This window comes from Callithrix jacchus, chromosome 11, assembly GCF_049354715.1.
Source record: "Callithrix jacchus isolate 240 chromosome 11, calJac240_pri, whole genome shotgun sequence".
In the NCBI taxonomy this organism is placed as follows: Eukaryota; Metazoa; Chordata; class Mammalia; order Primates; family Cebidae; genus Callithrix; species Callithrix jacchus.
The window spans coordinates 82,255,353-82,282,890 of NC_133512.1; the positions used below are offsets into that span (position 1 = coordinate 82,255,353).

The 27,538-nt window shown below is 41.8% G+C and overlaps 1 protein-coding gene across 7 annotated transcripts in view; it reads right to left on the reverse strand.

Moving 5' to 3' along the window:
• Positions 1-1,720: 1,720 nt before the first annotated feature.
• DOCK4 (dedicator of cytokinesis 4) overlaps positions 1,721-27,538 on the reverse strand; it is a 487,797-nt gene continuing 461,979 nt past the window's right edge. For 2 of the 7 annotated variants that reach the window (XM_078343204.1, XM_017975468.4), the window contains 11 exons: positions 22,783-22,959; positions 21,855-21,938; positions 17,930-18,049; positions 17,453-17,574; positions 17,064-17,130; positions 15,379-15,460; positions 15,119-15,228; positions 12,960-13,032; positions 11,117-11,230; positions 7,762-7,823; positions 1,721-4,368 (listed from right to left, as the gene is read on the reverse strand). In XM_078343204.1, coding sequence (XP_078199330.1) covers positions 3,904-4,368; positions 7,762-7,823; positions 11,117-11,230; positions 12,960-13,032; positions 15,119-15,228; positions 15,379-15,460; positions 17,064-17,130; positions 17,453-17,574; positions 17,930-18,049; positions 21,855-21,938; positions 22,783-22,959 — 1,476 coding nt within the window. In that variant the 3' untranslated portion in view covers positions 1,721-3,903. Of the gene's footprint in view, positions 4,369-7,761; positions 7,824-11,116; positions 11,231-12,959; positions 13,033-15,118; positions 15,229-15,378; positions 15,461-17,009; positions 17,131-17,452; positions 17,575-17,929; positions 18,050-21,854; positions 21,939-22,782; positions 22,960-27,538 lie in introns of all 7 variants that reach the window. The other 5 variants (XM_002751762.7, XM_009002711.5, XM_078343205.1 and 2 more) reach the window with 3 other exon arrangements.

The following is a 27,538-nucleotide window of genomic DNA, read 5'->3' on the forward strand; positions in this document are numbered from 1 at the left end:
TCCCTTACGGCAGGTAGCAATGAACTCAGCCCTGTATCATCAATGGGTTGTGTTGATGATTGTGTATTTGAGGAACTAGCAGTTAACAATTTAGAAAAACTATGTAATATATACGTATAGAAAAAGAAAAAGGAATATTTCACATATTTTTAAGTAATATTAACAGTTCTGTTAGGGAATTGGTACTTTGTCACATTTGCAAATCTATTTTCATGGTATTCTTATATAACGAGGGCCAGGCTTACTTTAATCACTAAGAATTCATTTCAGTACAAGTCGCCTTTTAATGTGTACAGATCAAACAAAGGCAAAGCTATGCAACTTGTTATTCTCTTTATTGTGTTTTGTAGAACAATTAATAATCCAGGTAGAAACCTACTTAGGAAACTGAGCTATACTATAATTATGCCTGTAGAATCCAAATACTTATGGGCTCAGTTGTAATGTAAATAACCCAAAAATATTCTAAAGTCATTTAGTTAATGTTGAGAAACAACCAAGAGCACACTGACAATGGTCTTTTTTATTTTTTGAGACAGAGTTTTGCTCTGTCGCCCAGCCTGGAGTGCGGTGGTCAATCTGAGTTCAGTGCAACCTCCGCCTCCTGGGTTCAAGCGATTCTCCTGCTTCAGCCTCCTGAGTAGATGGGATTACAGGTACCCACCACCACATATAGCTAATTTTTGTATTTTTAGTAGAGATGGGGTTTCACCATGTTGGTCAGGTAGGTCTCAACCTCCTGACTTATGATCCACCTGCCTCAGCCTCCCAAAGTGCTGGGATTACAGGCGTGAGCCATGGTGCCCAGCTGACAATGGCCTTTAAATGAGTTTTGGTATTCAATGGGACTGAAGCTTTAGAAAATGGTTTTCTTGGCACGGAGTTACAGAAATGTCTTAAACCTGACACAATATTGGCACATTTCACCAAGTTAAAAGCCAGGCTTTAATAGAAATCTTGTACTCAATGGATTTTTCAGTATATGTCAAATGTATATTTTCCTATCATTTTATGAAAACCAGGGAGAAAAGCTAGCATGCAGATGGATTTTGCCACAGCTGTCAAAAGCAGCATTCAACCATGCCTTTTTTTTTTTTTTTTTTTGAGACGGAGTTTCGCTCTTGTTACCCAGGCTGGAGTGCAATGGCATGATCTTGGCTCACCACAACCTCCGCCTCCTGGGTTCAGGCAATTCTCTTGCCTCAGCCTCCTGAGTAGCTGGGATTACAGGCACTCGCCACCATGCACAGCTAAGTTTTTGTATTTTTTGCTCTGTTGCCAGGTTGGAGTGCAATGGTGCAATCTCGGCTCACTGCAACCTCTGCCTCCCACATTCAAATGATTCTTCTGTCTCAGCCTCCCAAGGAGCTGGTACTATAGGCTTGTACCACCATGCCCAGCTAATTTTTGTGTTTTTAGTAGAGACGGGGTTTCAACATGTTGGTCAGGATAGTCTCTATCTCTTGACCTCATGATCCACCCGCCTCAGCCTCCCAAAGTGCTGGGATTACAGGCGTGAACCACTGTGCCCGGCCCAAAGATTGTTTTCTATGGCATAAGTAAGCTTAGTAAGTGTGATATGCATCTACCTAGGTACGACAGCACAAACAGGATCTGTCTAAAAAGGAGTCCAAAAATCTCACTATAATAAGATCAAGAGATTTATGCTGCTTCTATTCCAGGTTAAGATATGCTGATGACAGGAGTAAAGACAGAAATATTAAGATTAATCTGGTAATTTTATTTAATATTTACCATTCAGCAGCAACCAACATGAACATGTGGGCTCACAGAATCTCTTAAAATGTTCTGCTATGCAGCTGCTTCAGAAATACACACACACATGATAAATTCAAGATAAATTCAACTGCTCACCGCCAAAAAAAATTTTTTTTTAAATGGCTTCAAGAGCAAATAACACTGATTTATACTGTGCCCAAGCACTAGACAACAAATCTATTAAATTACACAGGAAAAGGAAATCAAAGAAGCTTTGTTATCTTATGCATGTCATCTTATTTAAATGGAAGGTTTTACTTCTTTAAAGCAACAGATATATGGAGCTTCACATATGTATGTGTATATTTATGAATGTGGTTACAAACACAAAGTGTTATCAAAAGCAAAAGCTAGTTCAAAAAATTTGACTGCAAAACTTGCAAGATACAAAGCTAAAATGCATATGTTTCTTAATTATGAACACTTTCACTAAACATAAATATTTAACATATATTAATTTTTCCAACATTCAAAATTGTAAAGTCAATATGGCAGAATTATTGTTAAAAGCACATATGTACAAATATTCTTTTTCCATACATAAAGTATTTGGCATAATTATAACAATCATACTGCATCAACAACTGTTTGCTTTTATTTTTACTTTTTTTTTTACACATAATGGTATCTCTTATTAAAATTAACCAGTTATATACAAAAATACTTGAACATTTATTATAGAAAACCTCTATAACCAGCCTCAACAGCATATACCTGCTGAATGGTTTCATTAAGAGAATATAAAAAAGTGGTCACTGCCTTCCAGGTGAGCTACCAACAAAACAAACATGGTTAAACTAAAATGAGCTTCCCAACAAAAGAGGGAAAATATTTAACAGTATGATTTAAAATACAGTTCATAGCTATTGTCAATTGAGTGTTATAAACAGTCAGTAAAAGGAAGAACAGATATAAAATACATTACTACATACAAGGTGCTTTTTTCACACTTCTACCACGGTGGCATTAGCATCCCTATCCAGATCTAAGATGCTATGTTGCAATATTCAAGCTAGAGAAGTCTACAGCAATCCTCCTTCAGCAGAAGGACGGCAGGTCAGCTAAGACGACAAGCTCCACTGGTAAAAGTGGAGAGTCGTGAGGAATTTTTTTATTTTGTGCAGGATTGAAAATTAATGCCCTTGCCTTTTGTAAGTCCTTTTGCCATTTAATCATGCTAATATATTTTTGCTAAGCTTTTTTATCTTCACTTACGCTATTGATTTAATACTGTCCTGTATTGATTCCTGAATTCTCGCTAATGGGGCACAGTAATTTGTGCCTCTTTAATACTTGAACATCTGCTCTTCTTCAATGACACATTTTATATAGGAAACTATCAAGAAAGGAAGCACAAAATTCAAGTAAACATTTCTTCTGGAGTCTCTTGCTTAATCTAGCTGACTGGAACTCTGAAGCAAATGGCACCTCGAAAAGAAATACAGTAGATACCAGTAAGGGATTTAGCAACCAATTCACAAAATAGAATTTTAAGTATGTAGACAGCAGTCAAACAGCAAAAGCAACCGTAAAGATATTTTGTTTCAAGAACAAAACAATTTCCAGTTCCAATCCTTGCCACCCCTTAAGTATACTATCTAGCTAGCCTGCCTGAACTTTAATCCTGATGATCTCCACTGATAATCTGCTCAGAAGAGCCAAACACCTTGCCTTATTTACAGACATCTTCTAAAATAAGGACCATTGTGTTAGGATGTGCACTGACTTAATAAGCTTTCCCCAAGTATCAAGTATTCAGTAAAAAGAATACAACATTGTCACACATTGTATTGTTTGACAATATCGTATTGGTTTTAGGATTTTACTATGTAAAAAAAAAAAAAAAAAACCGGGAACATAAAAAGGTAAAAAAGGAGTCTTTGTCACTATTTACCACTTTCAAATGAGAAACGTTTTAATGAAATTCAGCCATACTTCATTTAACATCTGGCGTTTGAGATCAGCAACTTTTAATATTGTGCAACATGATATTAATAAGCAAGTTTTAATTCCATTCATTGAAGAATCTAATTTATTAAAGTGCCTACACTAAATGTCTTCTCATCATACTTCTTATTTTGTAAACGGGCAAAAGAATTCATCGCAGGTACATAGAAAAGTGACTTATAACTGAGAGACCTTCCGGGGCAGGGGCCTGGGCCGCGGGCCGGGGTCAGTTCTCCGGGCCCCGTTCTCCAGGTGGCTGGATCGCGCCGCTAGAGGCTTGGGGGGCAGCGCGGGCGGCTCTGACGTGACGGGGATGGAGAGGCTGTGAGGTAGCGGGACGGGGCGCCGCAGAGTCCGCTCGTAGACGCTGTACGGGGGCGGGGTCTTGCTCTCCTTGCGCACCGGCTCCTCCCCGCTGTAGGTCGGCACGGGCACCGGCACGGGCACAGGCACAGGCACGGGCACCGGCATGGGGGCCGACTGTTCATTCACCTGATTTTCAAACCCTGAGGTTTCCGACGTGCTGCACCGGCTCAGAGAAGAAATCCCGCTGCTGTAGCTGCCCGACAAGACGGGGGAGTTGGAGATGAGTCCTGGGGAGTGGTACTCCACCGGAGAGGGGGTGAAAGACTGCACAGAGCCCTGCTCGGGAAGGAAGCCAGAGGGAGACACAGCACTGAGTCAGGAATGCGGATGCGCTGAACTGCGCGCCCCCACCCGGGGGCCCCGGCCCCCAGCACCCCCAAAGCCGGCTGCATCTGGAGATGATTAAGGTAAAAGGAACCACGACAGTGGACCCTAATCCAAGCTGACTGGTGTCCTTGTAAGAAAAGGCATTTGGACACACAGGGAGACGCCGGGAAGGTGGCACGCTGAGAAAGGACCCTGCGGGAAGGGCCGTCCGCAAGTCCAGGACAGGGCCCCCAGGGAAACCAAGGCTGCCACAACGGGATCCTGGACTACTAGCTGCCAGAATTGAGAAAATAAATTCCCGGTGTCGAAGCCACCCAGTATGTGGTATTTTGTGAGGGAAGCCCTAGCAGCCTAATACACCCACACTCAACTTTGAGTGTTGTCCTTTGTGGCCATGAAAATACACACCAGACGTTTATCTGCCAGGCCCACCAATCCTTGGGTTCAGTTCACCACCCACTTTACTGCTTATTTTCAGATAGAGAATAAAGTAGCTGGGCATAGTGGCTCATGCCTGTAATCCCAGGACTTTGGGAGGCCGTCGCAGGCGGATCACTTGAAGCCAGGAGCTGGAGACCAGTGTGGGAAACATGGCAAAACCATGTTTCTATTAAAATTCAAAGATTTAGTTGGGCGTGGTGGCTCATGCCTGTAATCCCAGTTCCTCTGGGAGGGCTGTAGTGAGCCATGATCCACCAGTGCACTCTGGCCTGGGCAACACAGTGAGACTGTCTCAAACAATAAATTAAAAATTAAAAAAAGGTACCCACCAAGATAACTTCACATTAGTCAGTCCTATAGTTTGGAAGAGAGGGAACTGGCCAAAACAAACAAAACAAAAAACACCCCACAAAACCTTTGAGGGTGCTATTCATTTTCCTAGTTCATCAGGGCATGCAGCAGACCAAGAGCCAGGGCCTCTGAGCACAGACAGCTCAGAGGACCCAGAAAGCTCAGGAGGGGAAGAAGAAGCACCTGAGTCCTGTACCTGATTCTCCAGCCCTCACTCCAGACTCCTGAGCTGAACTGGCAAACCGGCAGCCCTTGGGATGTAGCCTGAGATGGGAGCTATTTCATTAGCAGTATTTTTTAAAAATCTGATTTAGTTGTTAATTTTTAACAAGAGCGTTTCACACGAAACTACAGAAGTTCTGGCCACAGTGGCACACAATTCTCTTAATGGAGATAATCTTTAAATACTGATCAGGGGCTGTCCCCTTTCAGTTTGCCATGGTTCCCACTACACCACGTGGGGACTACGCCTGGCCGCCTTCCTTCGTTTATGTCAGCTGTCTGGCCCCATATGGCATCTGAGTTTCTTGCTTTCCCAACTGATATCCTAAGGAAAATGAGTCCTAAGAGATGCTCTGTGGAAAGAGGGTTCCACTGGGAAATGCTGCACACTGTATACTCCTTGTGTATATTCAAGGCATATTCACATTTTCAAGTCTTACAATAAAGGAATATGAATAATTTTGTTCAGCCCAGTGTTTTCCAAACTTACTTGACTATAGACCTTCCCCGCCCACTAATTACATAATGTTCTGGGAAAACTAATGTTCTATGCCATACACTTTGAGAAATGCTAAACTAAGCTAACTTTATTTGGTTTCTCTTTGTAAACAAAATAATGCTGGTAGATACACATCCTTTCATTTCTTAGGAGCCTAAACCAATTCACTGCTACCTTTGTCAAAAATTAGACCTGAAATTCAAAATACAGCAGGTCAGCTCAGTCTTTGCTCTAGGGTTAGACCCATAATTTAATGGCTAGGGGGGGCTAAAAAAACCCCCACTAAATGCTTATCAGTTAAGGCAGCACACTGCAATGCTAGTGAAGTTGGAAGCAGTGTGCCCCCTAATGTAATCCAGGAGGTATAACACAAATGTTTGATCTATTTTCTCTTCCTCCAAACCCTACATACAAAGACATGGCTTCATATATAAAAATATACACGGGTCTGCAGAGACACAGTATATACCAGCTTGCTAACTAAGACTATTTCATAGCTATTCAAATGTTTTTAGCCCTTGGGTTCTTTTTTATGTTTAAGAATTAATCTATAAGACTTACTTTCTTACTACTTAACAAAATCAAGTTGAAAAATACAGATGACAATTCCATAGCAACGTGTGGGAGCTCTTTGTGAGCAAGGGTAAATGTAAAGGTGTGGAAAAGCCATGTTGCTTTCCTTTCCATTCCATCTTGGTGACAGGCTGTGGCTTCCAGAGTGAATGCTGTCGCAGGCGCTTTAATAACAGCTGCATTACGGAATGAGAACAAAACTAGCAGATCATTTGCACTTACCAGCAAATTTCTACATCAAAAATTTTGGCAGTGCAAGGGAATCACACTTCTTTACAATTTTCTCCATTTTGCGGAGGGAAGCAGGCTGTTTTCCAGTTTCTTAATTTCTATCAGCAACTATCGTTAGCACCACAGATGCACTGGATTGCAACCAGCCCTTATGTGTTTGTAGAGGCTAATTTGTCTTTTGCACATTAGCTAGAACTGTCTCATCAACACAAAGGACATGGAGCGTGTAAATCCTAAATCACTCAGGTACAAAATCATTCTTTCGACACACTTCATATTTGCCTCTGGTGTAGCAATTCTGAACACCAATCTCTCATGCACTGACAATCCCTGCAGCCAGTCTGATTCAATTTGGATAGAGACTAAATATTATTCTTTATCTTCATGAGGGATTTTACATGTTAAGATGTTAAATAGTCCATGTCTACATACCAATTCAAATATCTGACCTTTAAATCTTTCCAGTCTGTTCCCTAGAAATTTTAAAAATCTATATTACTTCCTTGTTTTTCATGATCAAGTATGTATTTCTAATGTAAATGAGAAACTTGGTATAAAATATTAGAAGAGAACGTTAGGCTTGCTTTGACAAAATGAGTGAGGCTGATGATAAAGGCAAAAAGACGTGGGGAATATTTAGGAGATATTGACACGGATGTTTCTCAGTCTAAGTGTGTGTCTGATGTGCCTTAAACTAAAAGGCCAGGCTGAAAATTTCCTAGAGGGTACATTAGGACCACATTTCTTTCCTAATTCAGTATATGCACTGACTCTAGTTTGCAAGTTCTCACTGCTACCATTTGGAGAATGAGGCAAATAATGGAAAATCAAATGGCTGTGTTCGTAGAGGAGGCACCCAAAGGGGAAAGTCCAGTGTTGTTTTCTCACCAGCTTCCCCTATCCCTGCTTAATATGTTCTTTGCCTTATCCCTGCAAATTAAACACCTTTTGATATATCTGAGATGAGTCTTAGAGAAAAAGAAAACTGGGCCAGTCTCTAGCCTCGCTGAAAGAAGGGTCTTTACCTTTAATGGAGATCGCCCGGCAGGTGAGGGGGATATTGATGTTGTATGTCTTGCTGGTGAAGCTGTCAATGGGGAGAGAGAGAACATTTCAATTAAGAACAACCAGACGACTGACTGTCTGCACATGCCTTCTGTGTTACAAACCCAGACAGAAGATCCAGTACATAAGGACCTTCTAAGCAAAGGGAGTCGTGAGGATGAGGGAGGAGCTAAATGATGCCGGTCTAGAATGGCTTCCTCACAGAGGGTGCCACTGCCAAGATATGGGAGCATCAGTGAAAAGTGATCATGGCATATATGATACTTGGACAAAATGACAGGGCCCCAAACTGATCCAGTGTCTTTTCTATTTCCCCAAAGTCCAGGTGCTTCTGCACTGCTGGATCTATCTCATAAGGTGCTTTAGGTGTGGGGTGCTAGGGAGCAGTTCTTGGGGAACAGCTGTTGTTTGAGCTAAGCAGCAGTGGGAACACCATGGCCACCCTGGCAGCCTGGAACAGGTCTATGGGAATATATTTAATCAGCTCCCCTCAACAACCCTCATAATCCCCAAATAGGTAGAAAGCCCTTGGCCATGGCCATACAAGAGGTGCGTGGTTTTCCACTTCTCCCCCTAATGCTTATACTCAGGCCTTCCCATTGTCCCCTGGTGGTGGGTCTCTATGGATTTCATCATTGTGGCCAAGAAGAGTGAACTGTTTGCTTTTTCTCACTAGACTTTCAAGTCCTACACCAGGGACGCAGCGCGTGTGATGGCACTGCTCCCATGTGCATGCTTGTGGAGCAAATCCAGCTCTCTAAAGCACAGCCCTATATGGTAAAAACTGGCCATGACACAGTCAACAGGGTGAGGGTCAGCCACATTTCTCAGTTCCGCAGAGACGTTTCGGTGAACTCTGGGTATGCTGCTCTGTAATTAGCTGCCACTCTCCCAGCTGTCACACCGAGGTTTGTAACTCGTAACAAAACTACTGAAAGGCTGAAAGGAAGAAAGACAGTTACAGAGCCCCACAACAGTGACCACAGATGACGACATAAGAACAGACCATGAGAGCAATCAGTGCAGAAGGGATGGCAGCCCTGCCAGTTAACTTGGGAGGGGTAAGGGTACCTGTGTGCTCTGGGTCCTAAGGAGCCAGGGATAGTGCTCCATGATCACAGTGGGAGTGTGCAGCCATGCTGTTGCACTCTTGAATGCTGGGGCATGCTGTCAGCACGTGTCACATTCGAATACCAGCATTAGGCTATCCCACTGATTGTGGGTGCTGATTACGGAAGAAAATCATATATGTAGGGAGAGTCTGATCCCGATGGGGCACTAAATTCCTGCCTTAACAGTGGCAGAAAGTTCACTGTTCCCTGGGACCCTCTTCCTCTTGATTTGGGCAGTGGTTGACACCACCCACCATGGTGGCCCCAGCAACCACGGCACATTTGCAGAGAGATTTCTCTGGAAAGGTGTCTTCCCACAGAGACCTAAAACAGTTCCATCAGTATCCCTGCCTTCAGGTTTGAACTGGCCTAGAAATTTAAGGATCATAAATTTTATGATTCCTTAAAAAAATGCTTTTCAGGATCTCAACTTTAGGGACACAACCAGGTTGAAATTGGAGACTGCCTGAATATATGCGTATTGTGAATGCGATAGATACAAATAATCTGGCTAAGTTTTAGGGTTCTGTACACACGCTGATATGCTAATGCAGGTGATCAATAAGCTTAAAGTTATTTCTTGTTTTCTTCAAAGATCTCATATGCCTTTCAAAGACTATTGGTGACTTGACTTTTACCTTTGACAAGTATCGAATAAATTGGGTGGCACACAGTTTACTGTATTTTGTGGCAGGGTCTCACTCTGTCGCCCGGGCCGGAGTGCAGTGGCGCGATCTTGGCTCACTACAACCTCTGCTTCCTGGGCTCAAGCAATTCTCCTACCTCAGCTTCCCCAGTAGCTAGGGCTACAGGTGTGCACCACCACACCTGGATAATTTTTGCATTTTTGGTAGAGATGGGGTTTTGCCATGTTGCACAGGCTGGTCTTGAACTCCTGGGCTCAAGTGACCTGCCTGCCTTGGCCTCCTAAAGTGCTGGGATTCCAGGAGTGAACTGCCTTGTCTGGCCCATAGTTTTTCTTTTATGAGGCTAGTTGTATTTGTAAGACTTTAATTCTACCCTAGACGCAGAAAAGTGCTGAAAATACTCTCCCATCACCAGAATAAGCAAAGCTCGTAAAGCAGGGAAGCCCCTCCACATGTAGGTCACCAGAATAAGCAAAGCTCGTAAAGCAGGGAAGCCCCTCCACATGTAGGTCACCAAGCAAGTTCAGGAGGCAAGGAGGCCTGTTATTTCTACAAATTCACAGAGTTTAAGATTTATTTTCAGTAGTTCTCACAATCTAGCGAGCAGAAGGATCACCTGAAAGGTTTCATAACAATAGAGGTAATAGGGTCTTATCCCTGAAAAACTCAGATTCTGATTCAGTAGGTGTGGGTTTAGGCCTGAGAATTTTATTTTATTTTTTGGCGGGACAAGGTCTGGCTTGATGGCCCAGGATGAAGTGCAGTGGTGCCATCTTGGCTCACTGCAACCTTCATCTTCTGGGCTCAAACCATCCTCCCAACTAGCTGGGACTACAGGCATGCAGCACCATACCTGGCTAATTTTTATATTTTTTGTAGAGAGGGGGTTTCGCCATGCTGCTCAGGCTGGTCTCTAACTTGTGAGTTCAAGCAGTCCACCCACCTTGAGCTCCCTATGTGCTGGGTTTACAGGCACGAGCCACCACACCCGGCCAAGATTTTGCTGCTTAAACCACCACCTAAGGGGATGCAGTACCCTGAATCAACCCTTTGAGAAATATAGCCCTTGCATAAAGATCTCTTAAAGCAATAGATAACTATGGATGCAAAGTTAGTGACTTCGATAACCTTGTGGAGGATAACTATTAGTCAATAGCTTTTTAGAAGCAACTGGAAACTTTGGCATCAGTCCTGAATAAGACTGAAGAAGGTGGCTGAGTTAGTGGAGGTTGTTAGGAATACAGTGGTGCAAAGTGAAGGTTAGAGAAGATGCTAGTGGCCTAACAAGGTTAGGGGGCCTCCCCGAATTTGAGAATGGTGCCTTGGTAAAGAGCACTCTACAAAATCTGAGAGGCATATTAGAAACAGACCATTGTTTGACCCCGTGTAGTAGAAGTTCAGGAAAGAGGGAGACCATCATCAAGGAATGACGCAGCTACTAAGGTTTTTATCCCAGAAATCAAATGCCTACCTTTCTCTCAGGAATTCAGGACAAGTTGTAGTAGTCAATAAAAGTTATTTTATAAAAGTGATTGTTCAAAGCTTCAAATACCCACCAGTCTGTGTGGGTCTTGGAGGGACAGGGGGAGAGATAAGTTTCCCACTATCCGACATGTTCTTGGCTTCCTTCCCACTGTCCAGGCTCCAGCTGCTAGGGGTGGGGTTCACAGCTGGAAGGGAATAACACAGCTGAAAACACATGGTCCAGCTTTGCCCTTCCAATGCTTGCGCTCTTAGAAGAAAGTCAGAATTATCCAGAAGGAAAAAATTAACTGGATGAAAAATAAAACAGGAAACTCCTGAGTACTAAACCTTTGTTTAATTGGCTACCTAACAGTTACGGTTAAGTGGCCACTAGCAAGTCTCTTGATTTCGCTTAGTGCTGTCAAAGGGAACTACAAATATCTACACTGGGGTGTAAAACTTGCTGAGAATTACAAATGTGTGTAGATGCTGGATAACAGACGGAAGATGTAGTCACTGGACTATTTTAAAACTTGTATTTTAGTGAATATTTCTGGACTAGTGGCACCTAAACACGGAGAAGGCAATGACATACTAATATATGAACTATCTGGCAGAATTCTTGGGAAAGAACAGCCATGCCACATTATCTCCTTAAGCAACTCTTTGAGGAAAGAACTCTTTCTGAAATCAATGAATTACACTGAAATATGTCCTTAAAACATGATTTGGAATACCAACAGTATCATTCTTATTTTGTAATGTGTCTGCTCTGTGCTTCGGTAAGATGCAGAAATATGGATGATCCTGGTAGGAACAAGGGCAGGACATGCTGCTTGTAAATAGCCCCTATACAGTGAGGTTTACAACTTCAAACCTTTGGAGTTCCAGTGACTCACTCCCTATACAGACACTGCCATCTGGTGGGCATGTTGAGAATTTCAATATTTTACCACTACCATTTTCATTTAATGGGATGGAGTTACCATTCTTAAAATTTTATTTCTTTTAAATTTGCATTTTGGTTTTCTTTGGTAGGAGGGGTGAGAAAATACCACATTCCTCAGTTCTGACAAAGATCAACATGTGTCTTGTAACATTAAAGCTAAATTTGTATTTTAAAATAATTTTGGCTGAGACGTCACTAATTTCCATCTCCCAAGTGTACCCAAATGACAATACAGTTTAGTTCTTAATTAGGGCAATTCAAATGCACTTTTCCAGAATATATCATTAATGACTCTTGATTCATTGGTCTGAGAACTGTTCTTATTTTTGAGGCCTGACCCTGAGAGAGGTGAACAGGTGACTTGCTGCAAGCCCCTACAGGAAGCTGAGGAAGTTGCATTTATTCTGCTTTTCATCTTCTGCTGTGTTGCAGATTGGTGCTAATTGGCTATTTGCTGCTATGCATGTGTTTGGTTCTCGTTTTTGTGTGACCTTGAGGCAGGGCACACTCCATTATGCACTGGATTGCAATTCTTAAATGGTATTTAATTGTACAAGAGCCGTATCTGAGTCACAACAAACAACACATGAGCTGGCTGAATGAGCTCTGTAAGGGAGACAAAGGATGGGACCACAGAATTGATCTGGGAAGATGCTGTTTTCATTGTGCGGAACAAGGAGCCTAATTGGCAAGTTTGTTTCAGGAAGAGGAGGCATTGGCTGGGTCACTCACTGGATGATAACAGAAAGCCATTAAACATAGGCATTCCTATCTTGCTCAGGTTCTGCTGTTAAATCTTACAGGAAAACACCTTTTGAAGAATGGATCATGAATAACTGTCTTTCATTAATCCCCCAAAGAGCATACTAGCCCTGATCATTAAAGAGCTAGAGCGCTGCCTTCCACACAGACACACGGAAGACTGGAGAAATGAGGCTAAAACAAGCCCTTACACATTCCAGGACTAATCACGGGGCTAGCCTTACCTTTTTCAGGTGCAGAGAGATTTGGGTCACTGCGTGGCAAGGCCCCGTCTCCAATATGATTAAACAGCATCCTCTGCAAAGGTACAAGGGTCGATTTTTATGAGGCAATATACAGACATGTGAAGCCTTTTAGAAAATGAGATGAGTATCCCCTTATTGAAACCGTTTGTTCAAAGTATTTTTTATATGATATGATGACCCTCGGAACAAAGAATTTAAAGTGAAAGGGGGTGAAGAAGAGCCTTAGGTTTTGAGAAAGCAGACAGTGTTTGAAAAGTTTGCATTACATTTTAAATACAAATGGTAAATACATGTTCATGATAAAATGTAAAAAACAGTAAATAGCAGTTGTACTATGAAGTTTTTTCTTTTCCTTTTAGAGATGAAATCTCACTACATTGCCCAGGCTGGTCTTGAATGCCTGGGCTCAAGAGGTCCCACCTTGCCCTCCCAAAGTGCTGGGATTACAGGCATGAGCCACCCAATCTGGCCTTATGGAGTTCTTTATAAATACAAATGCTACAGTGGTGATATAAAACAGAAGTAAGAATTAAAGGAGAAATATTAGTTTAAAAAATCACTAGTGAATGAAATTTAACTCCTGCACATTCAAAATCCTTCATTAGGTAAAAAAATATATAAAATAGTGGATAGTCTACATTTTTTAACTTATAAAAATGCCAGTTTTACATGGTTCTACCTAACATATTAACTAGAAAGCACCAAATCCTTAAAAGCAGATGTACTACAGCAATGCACATTTTATTCAAATTTTGGCAACATATATACTACTTCCAATTGTACTAAAAGCAGAAAACTTGGGAGGCTACTCAGAGAAGGCTTTCAGAGTTGCCCATGCTGGCAACAAGTGCTCCTGGAGCAGAACAAACTAAGAAACCCCCTTGCAGCATCATCAGGTGACACAGGGAGAGAGCTAGTCCAGCCAAATGCACTCAGTTATAATTTCTACAAGACATCAGTGTTGTGCAGAGGTATTCTATTCTGGGACTTCCACAGGCTCACACCATCAGCAAAGACAAACTAATCAAGCCAAATCCCATTCGCTCTCATCCACTTCCTGATGCAGCCACAGTCTTCTGCCAGGATGGTGTAGAAAAACAGAGAAATTAGCTGAGGTAGAAATACCTATTTTTCTCTGTTCATAAATTATTCCCAAATAATCTTTAAGACTCCGGGCTACCCATGAATCTTCAACTTTGAAACCACCCTTCAAGGCTTTCGAAGTGCCCAAGGGCTGAGCCCAAGCCTCTGTTCTCAGAAAAACAGGAATCACTTCAAAACCAAGTTCAGGCAGGGGGTGAGGGCCATGTTCCCTTATTCTCGTGAGGAGTTGACAGGCAAAGTGGAGGACTGAACCTCTCTTTGCTCGTGCATTCAAGAAGAATGGCAAAGGCAAACGGAAACTGCTCCTATACTCATGTGTACCCAGAAAGGAATCAATTGCAGCTCTTTTAAATAGGCCTAGGCAAAGGCAGACTGCTGGGCAGGAGCATGCTATTCTTTAAGCCTATTTTCCTAGTCCAAGATGTTCCCCCAGACTTCTGTTACATACACATGGCATGCAAACACAGGCTCTTTATTCACCCAACTACTTCGTGTAATGTTTAAGTAGCAGTAAAGAAATAGATCCAGGAGAGTAAATTTCCCATTTCCCTTTCAGCATCACTACCAAGGAACTGCCATGTGTTCGTATCAGAAATATGGCTCAGAGCTAGGCGCAGTGACTCACACCTGTAATCCCAGCACTTTGGGAGTCCAAGGTCAGGAGTTCAAAACCCGCCTGGCCAACATGGCAAAACCCCATCTCTGGCACCTGTAATCCTAGCTACTCAGGAGGCTGAGACAGGACAATAGCTTGAAACTGGGAGGCGGAGGTTGCAGTGAGCCAGGACCATACTGCTGTACTCCAGCCTGGGTGACACAGTGAGATCCTGTCTCCAAATAAACAAAAAAAATCCATGGCTCAGGCAGAAATTCCTAACCATGAGTAGAAAACAGAGGTGCGCTCTTGACCAGCTGGACTGGCCTGACAGTGCCCGGCTGCTTGCTTTTGGCAGCTACCGTGTGTTTCCGCAGAGATATGTAAGCGATTCCACAAGTGTCCTTGTTTTCCAGTTTCTCTACCCTGCAAGGAGTACCTGTGAAGGCTCCACGGGTGTTGGATAGATGGCACTGCATGGTCTCTCTCTTGGGGACAGGCAAGAGTTTTCTCGGGAATGTTTGTGTTTGTCAGACAACAAAGGAGAAGCTGGGAAGAGAAGCAGAGAGGACCATCAGCCTGGCAGTGCTGTGGCACCTGTTTGGAGGAGAATGCCTGAAGGCATGGCAGCTGGCCACTGTTCCCAGGACTAGAAAGTTCTCTGGGCACCCTTGGTCTCCCCCACACTCTGGCACTGACCTCTGGCACTCGATGGAGCAGAACTTGTCACGTTAGGCGAAGCTGAGTGAGTAGAACTCAGGCTTGAGGTAGACGGACTTGGCTGGGAACACACAAGGAGCTATCAGCACACCCTGATGAAAGGCCTCCCACAACACTGACATCTTTTAAACAAGATCATCAAACGTTTTTTCAAATTAGCAAGAAAAAAAGTCCATTTAACAGTATAGAAAAATCTCAATAACTTAAAAAGTCTGACAAAAAGTCTGCATGAATTAATAACAAGTCTGAGGTTTTGACTCTGGCCAAAGGAATGCCTTCACGTTAGATTCAGCGGTACGCTGTGACTCTGTACCAGTTAGCAGCACGCTCCTTGGTTGAGGTCTACGTAGACTAGGGTCCCAAAATAGGTGAGTGCTTCTGAAAGGTGTAAAATGTGCCTTCTTGTTATCTGTAAATGTATGTTCAAAACATGACTTGGAAATGTGTTATGCCTCCTTTCCAAAGATAGTGGCGAGGAAAATTTCAGCTTCGTCTTACTGAACTATCACAAATGTCATAGTAGTAGTGTCTAAATAAAATGTTTGGTTGCGGGAGTTATACTGGCTCTAAAATCCCTAAAAACATTTTGCTGTGTAAAAAAAAAAAAACTTTGGAAACTTTCTGACATGCACGTAAGAGAATTTTAAAATAAACCCTCAAATCATGTCATCTTTTTTTTTTCTTTTCTTTGAGACGGAGTCTCGCTCTGTCGCCCAGGCTGGAGTGTAGTGGTATGCCCTCAGCTCACTGCAACTTCCACCTCCCAGGTTCAAGCGATTCTTCTGCCTCAGCCTCCCAAGTAGCTGAGATTACAGGCATGCGCCCCCATGCCGGGCTAATATTTGTATTTTCAGTAGAGACAGCGTTTCACCATGTTGTCCAGGCTGGTCTTGAACTCCTGACCTCAAGTGATTCACCCACCTCGGTCTCCCAAAGTGCTGGGATTACAGGCGTGAGCCACTGTACCCAGCCAAAAAGAAGCCATTTAAAAATGCTAAAAGGGGCCGGGTGTGGTGGCTCACAGCTGTAATCTCAGCACTTTGGGAAGCCTAGGTGAGTGGATCACTTGAGGTCATGAGTTCGAGACCAACCTGGCCAACATGGTGAAACCCCATCTCTACTAAAAATACCAAAATTAGCTGGGTGAGGTGGTGCATGCCTGTAATCCTAGCTACTTGTGAGGCTGAGGCACGAGAATCGCCTGAGCCTGGGAGGCGAAGGTTGCACTCCAGCCTGGGTAACAGACTGAGACTCGTTAAAAAAAAAAAAAAAAAAATGCTAACAGGCAGCTAGCAAGTGGTGACACACTCTGAGAGTCCTGGACTGCAGAAGGAACTTGACTTGGGGCAGGTATCAGAGCTGAACCCTATGCAGTGCACCTGGCCTTTTCCATTGCTTGCTGATGTTGTCTTAGAGCGATGGGGCAGTTTTGACAGAAACGTCTTTGTAGATTCCAGAGACCCATAAAGCAACAAGAGTGTTTAGAGGTTTGTCCTTAAGCCGAGTTCTTGCTTGTTGGTCTGTTCATTAGGATGGCAGAATGAACAGAAAAACTCACAATTGAGACAGAAAAGGAATCAACATGAGCAGACAAAAAGCTAATTAAGTACCTGCATGTTAAAGACTTCATCAGAGCTTTCTGATTGCCCTGTAATATTGCTTACTTCAGCAGAAGCTTGTGAGGACAGTGAGGAGGAGGAGTATCGGTTGACAGCTGGGTAACTTAATGGGCTGTTGTGGGGGAAAAAAAGGTTATTAACTCAGTCTCCAAACTGTACTTTATCATGTGTTAAAATGCTATGAAACCAAAGGAGGAAAAATACATCCCATTTTGTTTTCTTCTGTTTGCCTCCATATGATCAAATGTTTGAGCTTATTTATTTCTCATGCTGTTGCTGTTTTACCAGTGACAGATGTCTGCAGCTGCCTCGCGGGTTAGTTACTTCATTAAGAAATAGTGTATTTGACAAATTGTGCCATAAAGAATGAGAGAACCGTTCCAGATCATCTTGTGGGGAGGCCAAATTGTAAGATAATTTGGAATATGACTTACCTGCGTCTAGGAATTACCCTGGTACCATCTGGGCTCACAGAGGCAGGTGCTGAGTTTCTACACACACGAGGGCTTCCATTAGGAAAATGGATAGGACTGGCTTGCATACAAGCAGAGAACTCCTAAAGATGCAGTAAAGGGGAAATATCTCACTTCAAGAATGATATGGGCAAAATAATTTATGGGACAGGTTAGCGTACCAGATACATATCCTAATCGTCATGAAATCTTTATATAGGGAGCTATTTAAGCAAGTTCCAGTATTATTTGGCTTTCCTTCAGTTATATTTGTATTTTCCCAGAAGGAAAGCCTCACAAATAGCAGACGATGCAACTGTATTTGAAGGCTCCCTGGTAAAACACTGCAGTTTGGTAGAAAAACCAAAAGATGTCACTCTTGGCTACATCATCATCCCTTTAACAAGAAGCCACGGCAGTGGTCAGGCTGCCCCACCATGAACACGTATGTGTACATACCTGTATCCCCAAACTTGACTTCATCACAAAGAATTGGTCAACCAGCTTTTTGTGAAGCGGTCTCATATCTTGAGGTACAAACTTCTCATGCACAGCCAAACCAAATTCCAGAATCTGTGCCTTAATTCACAACATAAAGAAAAAAACCTCTTGTCAGTGGTCAGTGACTACCTCTCACTAAGTGCCTGCTGCAGGCCAAGCACTTTACCATGCATTTTGCTTGCATTTTGGCTACTCCTCTGCATCTGACAAGGTAGGAACAGTTGTCACTTTACAGGTAAAGAAACTGAGGATTAGAAAAATTCTGCACAGATTAAAGACAAATGCAGATTAGAACTTGGTTCTGTCTGATTTCAGACTTAATTTTCCTACTCCCCCAGGCTGCTTTCCCATGTATTTCAGATCTATAATTACAATACTTCGTAACAGTTATGTGTCCCTTTGGCCCCTCCCTGCTCTTCCCAGGATGGAGAAGGAACCTGGGAGGGAGGCGCTGCTCCCTGTGAAGAGGGCCAGCAGTTCTCCCCTAAGGATCTCTTCTTGGCATGGCACCCTCTCTCCCACATTTCCCTTCTCTCTCCCCTCAGGTTCCTCTGCTCATCCATCCCTCCCACAGACTTTCAGAATCTGTCAGGGAAGGAATTCTATGACAGTTGCTATGCTTCTTGTTTTTGTTTTAAAATATTCCTGGCCAGGCACAGTGGCTCATGCCTGTAATCTCAATGCTTTGGGAGGTCAAGATGGGCAGATCATGAGGTCAGGAGTTCCAGATCAGCCCAGCCAACATAGTGAAACCCTGTCTCTACTAAAAATACAAAAATTAGCCCGGAGTGGTGGCATGTGGCTGTAGTCACAGCTACTGGAGAGATTGGGGCAGGAGAATTGCTTGAACCCGGGAGGTGGAGGTTGCAGGGAGCTGAGATCACACCACTGCACTCCAGTCTAGGCAACGGAGCTAGACTCTGTCTAAATATATATATATATATATATATATATATTATTCCTATTCACTTATAATTCAACAAGGGAGCAGGTTCTTAAAAAAACATTTCTGCTGTGAGGATCTGAAGAGATGAAGACATTCAACCATCAATAGTGTGTGATTCCTTTGATTTGAGCAGCAGCTGTCTTTTATATTTAAAAAATGCCCCCCCATGCTAACACGGTCAAAAGGACATTCCACAGATGGGGAGGAAAACAAACCCCACATCACCACAAGGTTTGGTTTTTTGTTTTCAGTCTTTGCTTGTGAAGATTTTAGGTTGAAAGCTCAGGTCAAATAGGAGTGACCCTGGGGGGCTGGAATACCCAGCACCTTCCCTAAGGGACAGGGCTATAGCAATAGGGCTTTGGATGCTACCCACTGCCAGCATGTTTGCAGAACAAATATCAAGCATGCCTCTGAAAGGTGCAGTTGGGGTGGAGTGTGCCTGAGGCATAAAGGGAGAGGCTACATCTGTGATGAGGACATGGAAGGGATGTAGGAGGTGAATCTAAACGTAGGGGCCCCCAGTCTTCTCCATTTTAAACATTAGCCTGGGGATCATAATGTTTATCGGGATGCACCTTGGGATTGATGCCTGTCAGGGGGAGGGATGGAAGCAGGACTTGACAACAAAAGAAGGTGAGCTACACAGCAGTTCTGTCAGCTGCTGCCAAACCCTGGGGACCTCTGGAACAATTTTAAAAATTTATTTGTGTTTTAATCTTTTCAGAGACAGAGTCTCATTCTATTGCCCAGGCAGGAATGCAGTGGTGTGATCATAGCTCACTGCAACCTCGAACTCCTGGGCTAAGGTGATTCTCCCACTTCAGCTTCCCAAGTAGTAGCTGGGACTACAGATATGCACCACCACACGGAGCTAGTTTTTAGGTTTTTGCGGAGATGGGGGTCTTGCTATGTTGCCCCAGCTAGTCTTGAACTCCTGGTGTCAGGTGATCTTCCTCCCTCAACCTGTGGACCTTTAATGGTCTGTTGGAGTTGTTGGTGTTGGGTCCAAATGGCCAGGCTTTCTACTGCCTCCTCAGTCTGGGATGTGTGCCATTGAGAAGATAGCAACCCTGGGCCAAGTGGCTCTCTGCAGCCAAGGCAATCTCTGAAGGGCCTGACAGCTGGAGGCGTCTGTGGAGAGCCATATTTCCTGCAGCAGAGGCAGAGTTAAGTCTGTCCTGGAAGGACCACTGGGGCGATGCATGTCCCTGTCCACCAGAGAGTTTATCTGAACTACTTGGCAGAGGTCCAGCGAAGGATGGTGCCCTCTCTAGTCCACCTCCCCACCTGACGGTCCCACAGAAATGATGAGACTTGGCCAGGGTCACGTGACAGTCATGTGCACTGCTTGTCTTTTAATAGAGATCTCACATACCCTAGGCCACGGCTCTTTCCACAAGGTTTCAGGAATATAAGCAGGACACAGAAGAAATAAAGGCTCCCTGGTTTTATTTTATTGGGGGGAGTCTTCTTGACTCTGAGCTACCATTTTAATTCTGGGGAAATAATTCAGTCAGGTTGAATCCAGCAGATACAGTCGTGGGGTGAAGTGAACCATTCATAAGAGGTAAAATACAGATCTTTGAAAATCAGCATAAAGTCACTGCATAATCCTAAGTATTGGATGACCTAAACTGCTCACTTCTAGTATCTACAAACACCCCAGGGTCACACTGAGAACTTGACTTATTATTTCCTTACAGATCAGCTTCAAGTAATTCTTCTCTCTCTTCTATGGCCACCTCTCTCCTTGCAGTATTAGGTTTTGTGGACTAAGCCTAAAGAGCATACAACATGGACAAAAACCAGACATGACCTCATTATTTTCTAATCCAAAGAGCATGCTTTACTTATTAATTTGGTAATATTGCATAGAAAGAGATGCCTTTGTCACATTTTATCATACACATTCCACTTTTCATGGGAATCAAATGTCTTTATTTCCTGTTTAACAGAGGCTTCCAACCATGTCTCCTATCTCAATCCATTGAGGTTTTCAATCCATTTTCAGGTTAAGAGCTATCAACTGGGACACAGCAGGCAACAGATTATTCATTCCAGTTCTTTGTACTTGATGGTTCCAAACAAATAAAATAAACCATGCTTTTTTGGGGTAGAAAATGATGAGCTGTATCTAGTTTTGTCCATATCATGTAATCTATAGGTTTACCATGAAAACATGACATGGCTTTAAGGCACAGCCTATTGATCACCCACTTCCTTATTATAAGTAACCATCTCATTCATTCGTGCCTCATATTTGGAGTTGGCCTGAACTTTTTTGAGCACAGAATTTTGAATGAAAAGTTGACATCAAGCCTACAGCAAGTCTCTAGGAAAAGTGTTCAAAGAATGGTTTAAGAGATCACATGAAGTTGCTGGTTTCACAGGATGAGCATCTCTAATCCAAAAATTGAAAATTAGAAATGCTCCAAAATCTGAACCTTTTGAGTGCCAACATGATGCCACAAGTGGAAAATTCCACACTTGACCTCATGTGATGGGTCGCAAAAGTTCATGCACAAAAGTATTAAAATAATATTATAAAATGACCTTCAAGCTATGTGTATAAGACATGTAAAATAAATTTTGTTATTAGACTTGGGTCCCTTCCCCAAGATACCTCATATATGTGCAAATATTCCAAAATCGGAAAAAATTAAAAATATGAAACACTATGGTCCCAAGTATTTTGGATAAAGGATACTAAACCTATAACTGGCTGCCGTAGTCTATTCCTTGTTAAATTAATTTTTGCATCCCAGTGGGAAGAAAAAGGAGAAATTAGCAAGTTGAGATCTATTACAGGAGTCTGTAACCCTTGCTTGCCAGTGTCAGTGAGACCACTGATATAGGAAACCATGCAGAGGGGGCTCTAGATAAGTGGGCACATATCCAGGCAAGATAGAAGGGGATTGGCTTTGCCTCCCTTACCTGCTCAAGCATCAGTTCTCTTAATCGTGCAATTTTCTCCCCATCTTCAGGGTGACTTAAGATGTATTCTTTGACAAAGAATGCCTAGTAAGGGAAAGGACAATCAGTCTACTTCAGTGAGTTACAAGACAAGTCAAAAACAAGTTGTTTTTAAAGACCTGGCATCTTTATGGAAATGACGCCATTATAAAGCACATTTTGGGACAGATGGACTGATTCCTAGTGGAGGCAGCTGGTCAGAATGGGAACATAAGGAAAGAATTGTTAAAGGAAGATCGGTGATTGTACAATAAGTACCCCTGGTGAAATAAAGAACAAAAATCAATAAGCTTCATGGCTTGTGTCCTAAAATAAAGTGCCTTAAGATTCAGTGTGACCTAGATGATGGCCTTACCTTCCAGGCTACTACGTCTTTCTGTTTAAGAGAACAGAGGCAAGATTGGTCTTGTCATGTTTTTTTTGTGTGTGTGTGTTTTTTTTTTTTTAATAAAGATAAGATCTTCCTATGTTGTTCAGGCTGGTCTTGAACTCCTGGGCTCAAGTGACCCTCCCAAAATACTGGGATTACAGGTGTGAGCCACTGAGCCCAGCCCAGACTTTTCTATGCCCATGAACTTCTTTGCTTAGAGAAATTATTTTAGATGGACATTAAACAATCCTAACCTTTCTACTTTTATCATCCAAGAATGAACACACACACACGCACACACACACACATTTTTGTTATCGAAATAAAACATGTTGGAAAAATGCAGTAATTGGGCGTTACAAATGACTGTACGTTTGCTCTATTTCACAAAGGACTCTGTGTCCATTGCAGTCCTGAGTTTGCATGCTGATATGGGTACATATTCTGAAAAAAGATTCATGAAACCCTAAGAAGTCACAACTGAAAAGTTTCTCTAAAACAGCAATACCTAATCCTTACCTCTTGGTACCTGGAAACGCCACCATTAACTGCAGCATCTATAACTCCATTCAGGCACATAGTCAGGGGATTAATATTCTGCATCTGTCTTGTCTGACACTGACTAATCAGAGTCTTCAGCTGCTGATTCTTATTTTCCAGCACTTCAATTGCATTTTCCAGAGGACTCATTTCTACCTGAGAAGCAAATGAGCAATAAATATATTGAATTTAGTTACATTCAAGAAGAAAGACAAAGTAGTTTATCCATGTTCTGAATTATCTGTGCTCCCCTTTGGCTTCCATCAATATCTCTACCAGGGGCCATTCCGTAGAATAGACAAGGATGTGGCAGTCGAGTGAGATGTTCATTAGCAAGGTTTGGAAAGGGCAGGTAATTATACGCATTCATTGAGCTGTGTTTTAAATAATCATCAATTCTATATTAGCACTGCAACAACCAATTTAATCCTTAAATAATATCCAAGCATCTCATATCTTTTAAAACTAGTCTTTTTTTTTCTTTTGAAGGGTTAAATTTTCAGAGACCCTTCTCAATGCTTATTTGATACAAAAAGCACCATGGAAGATATAAAGACGCATTTACGGATCCTCTGACGTCAAGGAGCTTTCAGCCCAGTTGGGAAGAGGGGACATATGCCTTATGAACCTCATAGGTATATATAACAGCACCATAAGGTGGCACAGGATGGCACACAGTTGGGAATTATAGAAAACAAGATAATATATACTACAGGATCGATTTGTTGGAGAGCCAAATAGAATCATAATGACTTAAAAATTCCAGGCTGTATGGAGGACCTAACTGTGAAAATGATAAAAGTGCTCTTCAAATGTGTGTCATTGGGACTACAGTCATTGACATTCTCTTTGAAGAGAAGGTCTGCCAAGCTCTCAGCAATAACGTAATTCAGGATTATACTAAGCATATTTAAATATTGGTTCATTCAAGCAAGGAAACAAATTAGAGTTTCTAAAGGTCACTCAGATCATCTTAAACCAACACTGAAAAATCTTAGAATATTAAGACTGAACATTAATCAAAGACACGATAAAGAGAAGGTAAGATTAACCAGAACATGTCAGAAGATTTTGAAACGTGTAACCATCAAAAAGCACATGCTTAGGGTATATAAGAATTCTTAAAAACCAGTGAGAAAGAGGCAAACCACCCAATAAAAAATTAGCAAGTGAATTAAACAGCCACTTACAAAGGAAGAAATTCAAATGGCCAGTAAACATAATGAAAAGGTGTTGAGCCTCACTGTGATCAAAGATGTGAAAAATACTACTCTAATAACATAGTCCTAAACACCCACTGAAGTGATAAAAATGACAACAGCAGATGAGAGAGAATGTGAGCAATGGACTCTCAGTTACTGCTACTGCAAGTTCAAATTGGTTCATTCATTGGAAAACAGCTGAAGGGGTGTGTGTGTGCATCTATATCTTATGATTGAGAAATTCTACTGCTAGTCATATATCTTAGGAAGAGTGGAGTAGGAAGTTTGTGCACATGTGTACCAGGAAACATCTAAGATGTTTTGCTTACTTTTAACTTTCAGTTACTGCTACTGGAAGTTCAAATTGGTTCATTCACTTTGGAAAAGAGTTGAAGATGTGTGTGTGTGTGTGTGTGTGTGTGTATATCTATATCTTATGATTCAGAAATTCTACTGACCATATCACATATTTTGTTCATAATCACCAAAATTCATCTGTCCATTGACAAGAGAATAAACATATTATGACATGTTCATGAAATGGAATAGTATACAGCAATGAAACAAACTTCAGTCACATGCAATAACATGGAAAAATATTACAAGTAACACTGAGTCAAAGAAATATTCTCAACACAAGCAGTATGTTATATAAAATTCAAAACCAAGTAAAACCTAATCAACTTGTTTAGAGAGGCAAATAGGTGATAAAGTAAGCAAGAGAATAGACACCATCGAAGTTAGGATAGTGACTGCTTTTATTGTGAAGATGGAGCTATAATTGAGAGGGGGTGCATGGGAGGCCTGCAGGATACTGCTGGCAATGTTCTGTTTCTTTATCCGAGTGGTGGAAAATGGGTATTTACTTCAGATTATTTGTAACATTAAACCCTTGCTTTATGTACACAAAAGCTAAACCATAAAGAAAAAATCTGAGAGCCCTGATTAACTGAGAAGTTAAAAAATAAGCAAAACATTTTAGAACATTGAATGGTTGTTACCAGGGGCTAGGGGAAAGGGGAGGGGAACCTGTTCAGTGAATACAGTTTGAGTTTTCCAAAATGAAAAACTTCTCGACATCTGTTGCACAACAATGTATACATAGTTAACGCTATTGTAGTGTACACTTAAAAATGGATAGATTTTATGTGTTTTTGGCTGTAAGAAAAAAGCAATCTTCATCTTTATAAATTCAAATGATATAAAATCAAATTTTCTAAAAAAATAAAACAAGATGTAATAAGCACAGGCAAAATACAAACGACTTGGAAAATATAACATGAAGGATAGACAGAATGGTGATATTTGCTAAATACTGAAGAAAACAAACTGAAACAAACTATATGATTGGTGCATTCACAAAGAAAGAGTACATCAATATATGAAAACATATCTTAGCATTCAAAAAATGCTGAACCAAAATGTTCAACCCCAGTATGATCCTTTTAGTCTGTTATATGGAATATTAAAATAATATACAACACTTGGTGTTGGAGATGATGCCAGGGAAACAAGTATTCCTAAAACTAGTTATTCCCTCTAGACAGGGCGTAAATGATATATCCCATTACTGATCCATGAATTAATGGTTACAGTGGGGATACTTTTGATTAATTCACTTCTAGGGAAATAATTCTAAGGGGCAGTCAAAGAAGTGTGCAAAGATATATGACAGAGAGTGTTCACCAAGAAATTACTTTCCTCTATCCCTCAGATTACAATATCTAAATCCTGTTTATCACTAAAAAGAATAAGGAGTCATTGGAGAAATAGCTGCTTTCAGGTCTAGGGCAGAAGATGTTTAAGAGACCCTAGACCACCTCATCTTACCAGGAAGTCATTAAAGTATCTGGCCTGTGGTTCATTCATTTTCTTTACTGGGAAATGTCCTTGGGGGACGGAAGAGACAGGTGACCATGTCTTACCTCTTTGTCAACTGGACCTTCAAGTAAATAGACTGAAAATCATTGCTAGGCGGAAGAGATGTTATCTACCGAATGCCCTAGAAGGAAGTCCCCAGTCAAAGGATTTCTTTAAGTAAATAAACCAGAATCCATGAGGCATGATTATAGAAGGTCACTGAGAAGCTTTACAACTCACTCTGTGGAGTAAAAAATGGAATGTTTCATAATTTACACTTCATAATTTAAATGTGCTTCTGAATGAGGAACCCAGTATACCTCACTGAGGGACTCCACCTCTTATTCTGAATTATTACTGATGTGGGGAAGAAGGACCTGGCAGACGATGTGTGATGTCTCAGAAATCTCGCTGCTTCCTCTGCGCTTCCTGCCTGCCTTGAAATTACTAGCAAAGCCTGATGCTGGGAGGGGTCAGTCGCCAAGTCCTGCATCTAATTTGACAATCAGATCCTGTGTGTTAGCTCAGTAACAAAGACTACTTAGATACTGTGAAAAAAAGACTCAAGAGCCATTCTGAAGAGGCTCCCAACAGGCAAACACGGAATGTTTTGAAATTTAATAGGAATAACTGCCATGGATTAAAACAAAACAAATATATTTATATCCATGAGTTACTAATGATACTAAAAACAAAACCAACCAAACAAAAACCCCTCTGGTCACTTTTGTAGAATAAAGCATTATCTTTCCTGTACCTCAGGGTAATCAAATATTTAGTGAGAGGACATTTCTCTTTATAGAAGTATTCCAATGAGCAAATAAAGACGAAATGCTAAAATATCACCATTTTGTAACCCATAAAAGATTAATGGATCTGGGAAATGATCACCAGTGGCTGCCAACATCACACACACACACACGACAACCAGAAGCACATAAGCCCAACTATGACATAGTTCTGTGAAAGTAAGAGCAAAACATTTTGTGAAGGTCACTAGTTCTAACTACCAATATACAAGGAATACAGGCAACAAAGAAACATGTTAAATGACTTCACTGGGATGCAGTCTGCAGAATCCACACAAAAGGAAACATTTCAGGATAAACAACCGAGTTTCTTCAACAAAAAAAATAAGGAAAAAAAAGTGATGCATGGGAAAACTTACAGCTTGAAAGAGACTTAGAAGACATTTCCATCAATTGCAATGCATGGCCCTTATTTAAATTTGGATTCAAACAACAAAGAGGAAAAATAAAACCTGATTTTTTTGGTTTGTTTTTGGAGACAGCGGCTCACTTGTTCTGTCATGTAGACTGGAGTGCAGTGGCACAATCTTGGCTCCCTGCAACCTCCACCTTCTGGGTTCAAGCAATTCTCCTGCTTCAGCCTCCCGAGTAGCTGGGATTACAGGTGCGATCTGCCATGCCTGGCTAGTTTTTCTATTTTTTGTAGCAACAGAGTTTTGCCATGTTGGCTATGCTGGTCTTGAACTCTTGACCTCAAGTGATCTGCCTGCCCTGGCCTCCCAAAGTGCTGGGATTACAAGGATGAGCCGCTGTGCCTGGCCTAAAAATATATAATTGTTTTAAAAAAAAAGAGGCAGGGTCGAGGCTGTTGCCCAGGCTAGAGTACAGTGGTATGATCATAGTTCAATGTAACCTTGCACTCCT